Source organism: Manis pentadactyla, chromosome 11, assembly GCF_030020395.1.
Source record: "Manis pentadactyla isolate mManPen7 chromosome 11, mManPen7.hap1, whole genome shotgun sequence".
Lineage (NCBI taxonomy): Eukaryota > Metazoa > Chordata > Mammalia > Pholidota > Manidae > Manis > Manis pentadactyla.
The window spans coordinates 97,237,321-97,248,578 of NC_080029.1; the positions used below are offsets into that span (position 1 = coordinate 97,237,321).

Below are 11,258 nucleotides of genomic sequence, written 5' to 3' on the forward strand. Positions count from 1 at the left end.
AACTCTTTCTGCTCTATTTCCAGTAGGGCGTTTTCAAAAACTGTTACAAACCTTCCAACATGGCATCACAGAAGAGAACATGCTTAAGAAAAGTCTGACGCGTTTTAGTAATCATTTCATTATCATAAAGTTGCACTTTATATAAATAATGTAATTGATATCTAAACCTATAAAGAAAATTCACATTGAACATTTCTACTATATCCTGAAGGACATATGATTATTCCTTTACAGTAAGAGAGAGGAAAAAAAGTAATAGCTCTGGAGGGGAAAAAAAATAGAACAATTTATCTTTAATAATAAACTATAGCAAAGAGAAATGCTACCCAAAAGGTCTGTGAAGACAAAGCCAGTCTATTCTAAAGTTCAAAGGTATAAACCATTTTACAAAATATGCTCAAAACCTTAAAATACAATTTGCTTAAGTATCTTTGAAGTTTTATACATCCATCTATACAGAATCTTTCCTTTCATAACTCAATTAGAGCTCACTGAATAGCAATAAGCTTTATTGTTACTGCCTTGTGGTAACGAAAGTGTTCGAAAGGGCCACCTATTTTCCTACCTTCCAAAAGCCCCACATATCACCATTTCTCTGTTGAGATTGAATTTTTCTAATGAAGGATTCTCCAGCTAGCATTAAACAAAGATCAGTCATTCACTCTTCAGCTGCACCAGTTTGGACAGTTAATTCAAGATAAAGCATTTTCTTCTTTTTCAATTTCCGCCACATATTACCTAGTCCTGATTTGATTTGAGAAAAGAATGCATGATAATATCCAATATCACTAAATGCTATACGTTCTCTGGACAATATGCTGGAAAACTTCCAAAGTATTTCTGACTCCCAGGAACTATTTTTTCCCTTGGAAAGGAACAGAATGGGGGTAGTTATATGCCAGTACACAAAACAGGGAAGAAAATAACTCAATCAACCATTGTTATAATTGGCCTGCCTAAATGTCATTTTTATATTGGGTTTCTGTTGTGAAATAAAAATAGCACTGAACTTAATAGACTCTGATTTATGCCCTAACTCCTCACATCTAACATCCTTATTGTCCATGTAACTTTAAGTTACTTAACTTTCTGAACCTGTTTATCTGTAAAATGGAAATATCCCCACTCATATTTGAGGATAGTTGAGATTATTAAGTTATATATATGAAAGTGAATTGTATACAATAAATAGTAAGTATGTACATATACATACATACACACACACACAAACACACACGTAACTCTAACTAGTACAAGGAATGCCATGAGGTATGTTACACAAAACATTACTTCTCTCCCTTCATGAGTCACGGGATGTTCAAGTGACATGACCAAAGGTAAAATGACGAATAGGCTCGAGGACCTCATTGAATCATTCCAACTATCCTGAGAAGACTTTTCACAACAAAGGTTTCACAGGTGGCAAAATGACTCAGACAAGAGCTGGTTGGACCTCCAAGGCCAAATAACCCCATGATAAAAAAAGACGACTGGGTCAGGCAGTATGTGAATGACTTTCGAAGCACTTCCTTTATCTTTCAGGCTAAAAGCCAAAGTCCTTACTAGGATCCACAAGGTCTTACATGATCTGGCCATCCATTACCTTTGACCTTATAACCTACTGCTATACCTTCACAGACTATTCCAGACACCCTGGCCTTTTTATATCTTGAACACACAGACTACCTTCTACCTCAGAAAATTTGCACTCATTCCTTCTGCCTATAGTACTCTTACACCAGGTATGAGGGTGGCTAGATCCCTCAACTTAAAAGACTTTAGCTGTGAAGTCCTTCCTGGTTATCCAATCTAAAATGACAGTCCTTCTTCTATGACATTTTTTACCCTCCCTCCCTGCTTTTGCTCCTTGCTATTTCTTACATGACACATAGTTTGCTTGTCTGTCTCCTCTAACTAGAATTAAAGGTCCACAACAGCAGAAACATTTTTGTTTTTTCTACCATATTCCTGGTACATAAATAAATAAAAGCATCTGACACAGTAGGTACTCATTAAGTTTAACAAATTAACATTAGCCAGGTGTTCCAATTATCAATCAACCCAAAACTAATGGTTTAAAACTTTTAATTTTTATCTCCCACAGCTTTGGGGATTTCTGGGCACAGCTTAGTTCTTATTAGAGGTGAGGCCTCTCATGAAGTTAGAAGAGAGGGCTGGAATTCTCTGACTGCCCTCTTCCTCACATTTGGTGCCTGGGACAGGAAGACTCACAGTTTGGGGGTTGAAATAGCAGGGGTTTCTCAGGCACCTCTATTTCAATATGGCTCTTCATGAGGTCTTTCTGGTATGGAAATTTCATAGTAGCCAGCCTTTAATGTGGCTTATGGATCTAAAGCAATGTCCCTACAGAGAGAACCATGAGAAAGATTTGTCACCTTTTATGTCCTAGCCTTGGAAATACTCTGGCTCTGCCATACTTACTAGTCACAAAGGCTCATCTACAAAGACTCATCTAGAAGGTGACATATAAACTCATTTTTTTTGCTACAGAATGGAATAGTTTTGGAAAATCACGTGGGCCATTTTTGTAAGATGCAATATGGCACAACAACAAAAAAAATCTGTAAGGTCAATGGCAGATGTCCCAGCAGGGTACAACATGAGATGGACCTGAGAGTGAGCAATAGGTAATGGTCCCCATAGGCAGGAAGTACAAGGAAACTGACCACAGGTGACAGGAACTCAACTAGTACACTGTAGTTTGAAGGTCTGGGAAGATTGAAGTGTCAAGAATCAATAGGTAAACAAACACTAACGGGATTGCTATCAAAAGCCTTGGAAAACTGGATTTTAGTTTTAACTATGACGCTTTTAACCTAGGGTAAACAATTTAGTGTCCAGTATGGTACCCCTATTGACTATTTTTAAAATCTACCAGTAAAATCTCAGTGGGGATTTCTGATACAACTTTGTCTTAGCTTTCCCAAAGCAACATCGTTTCTTCAATGTGGCTTTCTCTTTTCCTTCCCATAGTAGGTCCCTTAGTTCAAAAACTAAAAGGGCCAAAAATTTCTTAAGACTCTCACCTTGTCAGTGCCTGAAGACAGTGGATTTGCATGCCTGAGGAATATACACAAACCATTTGAATGGTAGTTATTTTCTTGTATTTCCTACTCTATAGCAGTTTTAATGGTTCCATGTTCTAAAATCAAGACTAATTATACAATAGTAAACCTTAATTTGATTTTTATTAACTGATTTCCTCGCATTTGTATTTAGACAAGGTTGAAATTGCCAATTCATCAAATAAGCTCCTTAATTCAGATTTACTTACAGATGTCAAAACCTACCAATGTTCACTTTTCTTTTTCAAGTTGGATTAGGGGTCCTGAAATACCTTTTTAGCTCCTTTTGGGGCACTGTTAACAGTGTAGTTTTAAAGAAGTCATGCTTTTGCTACACACCTTCAGACCCCTACAGCCAGAAATGACTCTTTTCTGGGTCCTACAAGATCCCAAATCTTGGCACTCAGAATGAATTGCAGCAAAGCTCCAACAGTGTCTTGGCCTGTTCTACAAAAGCATTTAGTAGTGAATTATTAAAGAAAGCAAGACACTGGATGCCTCTATTTCTCAATCTGCATGTTTTATTTTTCCAGTTGAAGTCAATATTAGTGCTCTTCTGTGAAGCTATAGCTTTCAGAATCTACAGTACTTAGTTATGAAGAGACTCATTTGTCACTGTACCAGGCGTAACATCATTTCATTTGCCTTCAGCCCTCGGATTGTCTCAGGATGTTGCAGGTGCGACTTTTATGGCAGCTGGTAGTTCAGCTCCTGAACTAGTAACTGCTTTCCTGGGTAAATACTGCTCCTTGTTTTTCTTGCTTACTCAATGTGATTTCATCTTCTTCAAGTCTAGTAACACTAATTTGGCTACTGTCTTGCTCATAGGTGTATTTATTACACAGGGAGATATTGGCATTAGTACCATTCTTGGATCTGCAGTTTATAATCTCCTGGGCATCTGTGCAGCCTGTGGCTTGTTATCTAATGCGGTAAGAAAACTTTAGTCAACCAAACGTATTACCTTAAAAATTACAAGAACACTCTATAGTCTAAAACAAACAAGGCACTAGTAATGTGTTCAATCAAATTTATTCATCAGTAGAAAAACAATATGTATTCAAAGTTAACCCACAAAGAGCTCTTGACCAGATTTATGAAAATCAGAGGTTTAGAAACACAATTTTTCTTAAAAATTCCTTTTTCTCTAAGCAATATGCAAAAGATAACAGTATTTTAGTACAAATACACAATTTTAGTATTACACTAAGCATGTACTTAAAGAAGTTACAGCACAATGAAAACTGTGAATTAACTATCATTTTACAGGTTTCAACCCTATCGTGTTGGCCCCTATTCAGAGACTGTGCAGCATATGCAGTTAGCATAGCGGCAGTTCTTGGTATAATATTTGACAACCAAGTTTACTGGTAAGCTTGAAATAATTGTTACTCTTAATGTAAAACACAATTACAGAGAGGATTTTATGAAATTCTGTTGGTTTAGTAACATTTTTTTCTTCAGAACTGTTATTTGTCACTTCTCAATTATTGCCACTCCCACACCATTTTCCAGTGGGTATCTGAGCTAACCCTCATCACAATTGCTGGCTGGGTCCTCCCTTCTTTGCTCTTTTTCAGTCACATCAGCCTTCCTTTGTGTCTCACTAATCATTGGATATTACCCTACTTCCTTCTCCCCAGTATCTGTCCAGAAGTCTCTCAACTTTGCTGCCATTGAAGCCCCAGCTGTTGGCTTTTTCACCTACTGGGTTATTGTTTACTGTGCCTCAATTAGAAATGGTCGTGGCCACAAGACTGGAGAGATGATGGAGGAAGTAAAATAAGTCCCTTTAAATTCCTCCAAGTTTCTCTCTGATGCTAATTTAGCAAGAGGTATCAATATTAAAAACTGTTTGCTTTTGCTGTAATCTCCTTTTGCCTTGCTGTTCCCAGAAAATGAAAAAGGGGGTGACTTAGTGGGCAGATAACTCACCTCATGTGCACCAGGTATCTCTTAGGTGTTTTATTACTATGCTAGGAATCGTAAGGGATAGAGAAACATAAAACACAGTCACATAGGTTGCGCACTGTGCAATGCCTGAAGACACCAGAAAAACAGAAAATACTGTAAATGGTACCCCTCTGGAGTGCTACAACTTAGCACCCGTGCACGATATCTGCTATCAAGAAACTTAGCAAAGAGTAAAATTTCTAAATGAATCATCCTGAAATCTAGTCTGTCTCCCAAAGAAAGACTGTTACAGTAAGGGATCCTTCTGAGACTCAACAGTTTTAAGGAGAAAATCACTGAGTACCCAAGCTAATGCTCCCTCTTTTAGGGAAATCAACAACCCTGCTTTTAGATACAAAATAAAAGGTAAATGTGAGGTTCAAGTGTGATGGTATCAGCTAATCACAATTCTTTAAATAAAAAATCAGAGTACAGGGAGACAGTTCTAATTGCTTAAAGTATAATTTTAAGAATAAAATTCTTAAAAGTAAGTAAATCTTGTGAATACAATCCAAATTTGGTGAAATTAAAATCATCCACCCCCAAAAAATCTTTGTACAGCTAACTGAAAAGCCCCAGCCAAATATTCTCAATATTTTACACAGAATTTCTAAACCGGTAAATTTGATTAGACATTGAAATGAACTAACAGATACTATATTCTTTTATAATTATTATGTACTTTGGGGAATGTATTCTGCCAATGAACTAAGGTGGAGAATGCCCATCATTATTCAGTAGTTAAACTTTTATTTTGAAAATCTACAATTTTTATTCTTTTTCAAAGCATTTTTTATGCCTACCATTTTGAAAGAATCTACAAATGAAGACAGTGAGTTCCTAATTATTGGTTTTAAGAGGGGGTTTACTGAAACACAGGAGTGTCAAGCCTTATCAATAAACTTGAAATAATTTTGTAATCAATACTGGACACACCTATAAAGCCAAAATATATCTAGGAATATTTCTTTGATCTATTGCTGCATTAGAAAATTATTAAACAGATATTTAACAAAACCTATTAACTCTAAAACAACTTGTTTTTAATTTAAAAACACATCAATTTCTCTTTCTATAGGTATGAAGGAATTTTATTGCTTTTGATATATGGATTATATGTTTTGGTGCTGTGTTTTGACATTAAAATTAACCAATATATCATAAAGAAATGCAGTCCTTGCTGCACCTGTCTTGCCAAAGCTATGGAGGAGAGAAATGAACAACAGCCACTGATGGGATGGGAAGATGAGGGTCAAGCATTCATCCGTCAGCAATCAAGAACTGACAGTGGAATATTTTATGACGATTCTGGCAACTCCCAACTTCCTATGAGTTTACATGATCTTAGTCAGGTTTCTGAAGGTAATAAGTACATCAAGCCCACTATTAAGTTATGTTCGCTAGAACTACATACTTCCTATGCAAATGACACTGGAGATTCAGAAATGATGAAGAGGCAGTCCCTATCCTTAAGCTCTCAATACTGTAAGAAAAAAAACACAATAGCTATAATATGAAGGATTAAATACAGGCATACCTTGGAGATATTTTGGGCTTGGTTCCAGACTATCACAATAAAACGAGTAGGACAATAAAGCAAGTCAATGAACTTTCTGGTTTCTGAGTGCATTTAAAAGTCAGGTTTACATTATATAGTAATCTATTATGTGTGCAACAGCATTATGTCTAAAAAACAATGTACATACCTTAATTAAAAACTTTTATTGCTAAAAAATGCTACCGTCATGAGCTTTCAACAAATCATAATCACTTGCCACAGATTACCATGACAAATATAATGAAAAAGTTTGAAATACTGTGATTTACCAAAATGTGAGACATGAAGTGAGCAAATGCTGTTGGAAAAATGGGACCAATACACTTGCTTGACAGTGTCGCTAAAAACCTATCTTCTAAAAAGCACAGTACCTACAAAATGCAGTAAAACAAAGCACAATCAAATGAAGTATGCCTATGGTAATAAAGAGAAAGAAAGGTTAACTTAAGTTTTCAAATGGGACAAACTGTATAAAATTTGAAGATGGTTAGATAGGAAAGATTACCACAGACAAAGGAAAGGAGCAAAACCTGAGCCTTATACATCAGATTTTAACCAATGATCTGATTTATGACCAATAAGTAACACCAATTTTAGTCTTTATTATGGAAATGACACAAGGATAGGAGTAAAATATATTCTATGGATTGATGTCAAAGAATTAATAGGAACAAAAAAGCCTGTTCAAGTATTAGCGTAACTGGAGCACCAAATAAGCACAGTTAAGGACGAAGAGGAAAGGTGTATAGAAAGGAACGATAGGAAGAGTCTTAAATGTTAGTACAGGAGTCTTAGCAGGTTTGTACGCAGGGACTGTTAGAATTGAAATACTGGGATAAAAGACATGGGTGTCTGTAGGAGGCTGCTAACAGCTGATGTGTCTGGTAGTTACCTAGACAGAGCAGAGGCAGTGGTAATCAGAGAGAACAGATGTGAGACAATGTACAGAGGAAGCATCACCAAGACTACGCAACTGAAGGACTGTATGGGGCCAGAGAGGGAGCAGACAATGCTGAGGCTTTGTTCATGATTAGGAAAATGGAAAACCACTTACAAAAGCTAGAGATTTCATTAAAAGGGGTTGGTGTGAGGAAAAAAGAAAGAAGGAAACAGCTGAATTTGAACATGTCATTTGAAGCATTAGCAAAACATGTAGGTAAGTATTTCTAGCGGGAAGTCAAATTCAGCAATGGCCAGAAATATAAATTTATGGGTTACTTTTTTTATGAAGTGGTTGTATGAAACAAATTCCAAATTTAATTAAGTACATTAGAAAAGGAAGTTATCCTGATTAACTATCTAAAAAAATTGAAATAACACTTCTTTCCTTCTTACAAAAATTATAGTTAGTCTTTCAGGTGCAAGAGATAAACATCTCTAAGTTAAATTTTATTTACAAGAAACACCAAAGGACCAGTTCAACTTTTTTCATTACACTAAATTTATATCTAATATTACTTCATGACCAATTGGCTAAGGCTTCACAAAAAAAATTCTAATGAGTTATTTTACTAGCATTAGTGGTAATGTGATTTGATCCAACATACGAGTACATTATTTGTTAATGCCATACAAATTTTACAATTTCAAAATGAATTCCCATTTTTATCCAATATATTGTCTTCTGTTTACTTAATAAAACAAATTAAATGAAGGAACACACTCAAGGTTATAAATTACACTATAGATTCTATACTAGTTCCTGTTTTCTTAAAAGTTCTTAAGAACTGAGGTGAATTCTGATTGTAGTAAAGAAAGTAATGAAACAAGCCTTCCAACATCACTTACAATGAGATTAGAATGAAATTATTCAATTTATGAAGATTATACTATAATAATTTTATACTCTTACATATGCATTTTTATCTCATAGGGGAGGCTAGCGGCATTATCAATATTGGGAAGTAGAGACAACAGACAGGTTGCTAAGGTAGAAGCCAGATTAATCCTAATAAAAAGAAAACTCCAAGACCATCCACACTGTAGAAAACCAAGAGATGTCCAACTGACACTTCATAAACATTATCTCTAATATACTTAGCGAATGAGCCAAGATATTTTGATGGGAGTTAAGCCCCCAAATCAAGATACGCTGAGTATCACATTTTACACTGTCTGCCCTAAAGTCTCAATTAGTTTCCTTTTGGCAGCAATATCGTTAATGAAGTATTCAAATGTTTTAAATAGCCTCTTAAAAACTGATACAGCTAATTTATTTCAATATAGCTTTCTAAATGGACATTTCCAACTCAACTGACCATTTGAGAAAACTCAAAAATCATTTAATTTTTCCTCAACAGATCCACCAAGTGTTTTCAACATGCCTGAAGCAGACTTAGAAAGAATTTTTTGGGTACTATCCCTTCCTGTTATTATATTACTTTTTCTAACCACACCAGATTGTAGAAGAAAGTTTTGGAAAAATTATTTTGTGATAACCTTTTTCATGTCAGCACTATGGATATCTGCATTTACATACATTCTGGTCTGGATGGTGACAATTACTGGTATGTATCTTAAGTATGAGCACGATTTGAAAAGAAAAAATCAGTTTCATATAAGAACTGCCTATATTCACTAAAAGTAATCTAAGGACAAATTTTCTTTTCCAGCAAAGACTAAAGATGAGTGCAAAAGTACAAAAAGAGTAAATATTAATATGCCAACAAGATCATTCAGGTTTTGTGAGTTGCGTGTTATATACCAACTATTCTTACTATATTCTTACTTTTATACAGCCAAGGGGTACAAGTCAAGGGATCATCTTATAAATAAAATCATAATCACAGGATATCTATTATGCTAATAATTAAAGCACACTGCATGGGAACGACAATATACTCTTTATACTGAATTCCACTATATAATGAAAAATATAGCAAGGTGCCAGTGTTTTGGGAAAACAGTGTGTGCCTACTGTTTGACTGGATTACACTTCATTTTGTTTTTTAATAAGGCAATATAAACATACAATGAAACGAGTGAAAAAGGTGTAAAATAAAGTTTCATTTTAGGTTTCTACTACTTTCAGGATTAAAATTTAACTATTACTGCTTGGTCATAATCAGCTCTAGTCCCACAGAACTTCTAGTCCAGAAGGAAAAACTGAATATAAACAGAAAAAAAAAAATCAGAAATTTCTCCCCAAAACAAAGTTAGTCTGAATGGACTTCTATCAGAGGTGAGCAACCTACCACCTGTGTGCCCAAATTACCAGATCACCTGTTTTTGCTAATGAAGTTTCACTGAACACAGTCACACCCATTCATTTACTTATTATTTATGGATACTTTTACCCTACAAGGCAGAGCTGAATAATTGCCAACAGAGACCACATAGCCTGCAAAGCCTAAAATAATTACTATCTGGCCCTTTATAAAGTTTGCTAATCTCTGACTTTTTCCAAATTAAAATATGACTTAGAATAGTATGTTAGCAAAGAGCAGAGTATTTTTTCTTTTTTTTTAATGAGGAAGATGAAAAAGTCCAATTAGCTTGCATATTAAATCTCTAAATTTTCTCAGCCAGAACGTATTTGACATTAAGGAAACAGGAAAAGAGCAAAATCAAGTAATAGATTATAGAACATCCCCCCAAGATGATAAATATTAGTGTTACTTGTGTACATGTGAACCATAGCAAACCAATAACAAAAATGAACAAATTCCAATTTCAATATCAATATGTAAGCATGCAATAAATAAGCTACTTAAAGTCCTTTTAATTGACACTTTAAGAAAAGATTCTAAAGCAAATTTTCAGTTACACTGAAAAGAGCACATGTACTTTTTTTTTAAAAACCTCCCTCTGATTCTGTTTCCCAGAATGAATACACTTCTGAAAAATATTGAACTGATATCAAATTTAACAGAAGCATTAACAAACTGGGACCAAATGTTAGAAACACTCAGGTACAGCCCTCTTTTGTTTTCCTCAGATGCATGGTACTTTCCCAAAGAAAACACTAAATTAAGGCATATCACTAAAATAGGACCTAAAAATGTATACCATGTTAACACATTTGCAGCCTAATTAATAATAGCTATAAACAATTTGCTTTACTCTGACCACTTTAAGAAAATGCTTTGAAAAAGAGAAAATGACCAATCTTATTAGCACATTAAGCAACAGCCTTGATAACAGTGAACATCCAAAACTTCTGTAAGCAAAATAAGCAGGGGAATTAACGCCGTGGTAGAATTTGGTCTATTGGTATCTTTACAGATTTGTCATTCAAAATCTGTGCACACTCAGGTCACCCATTTGCCTATCTTATTCAAATACTGTGCTAGCTAAAATCTAAGGACATAGTTCTGAAATCTAAATATGCCTATTTTCTTTTTGTCCATGAAGGAAATATCTGAAATACCTGCAGATAATGGTTAGTGAATCTATAATATTTATGACTTGTAGTATCTTTGTTTCTTACAGGGGAAACATTAGAAATTCCAGACACAGTAATGGGCCTTACTTTATTAGCAGCAGGAACAAGCATACCAGACACAATTGCAAGTGTGCTGGTTGCAAGAAAAGGTAAGAACTAGATCCCTCAAGTTGCACTGCTCATTCCTTAAGTCTGGCTGAAAGACACTGAGCAAAAGTACCTTTAAAAATATGTATTTCCTCAGTACAATACTTAAAGAAAGAAAAAGGAGTGACTC

At 35.0% G+C, this 11,258-nt stretch overlaps 1 protein-coding gene across 3 annotated transcripts in view; it reads left to right on the forward strand.

Moving 5' to 3' along the window:
* The window catches only part of SLC24A5 (solute carrier family 24 member 5), a 28,732-nt gene that overhangs the window by 12,745 nt on the left and 4,729 nt on the right, over positions 1-11,258 (forward strand). For 2 of the 3 annotated variants that reach the window (XM_036924496.2, XM_036924495.2), the window contains exons 3-8: positions 3,738-3,821; positions 3,915-4,018; positions 4,356-4,456; positions 6,118-6,401; positions 8,898-9,104; positions 11,029-11,130. In XM_036924496.2, the coding sequence (XP_036780391.2) occupies positions 3,738-3,821; positions 3,915-4,018; positions 4,356-4,456; positions 6,118-6,401; positions 8,898-9,104; positions 11,029-11,130 (882 nt within the window). Of the gene's footprint in view, positions 1-3,737; positions 4,019-4,355; positions 4,457-6,117; positions 6,402-8,897; positions 9,105-11,028; positions 11,131-11,258 lie in introns of all 3 variants that reach the window. The other variant, XM_057488788.1, reaches the window with a different exon arrangement.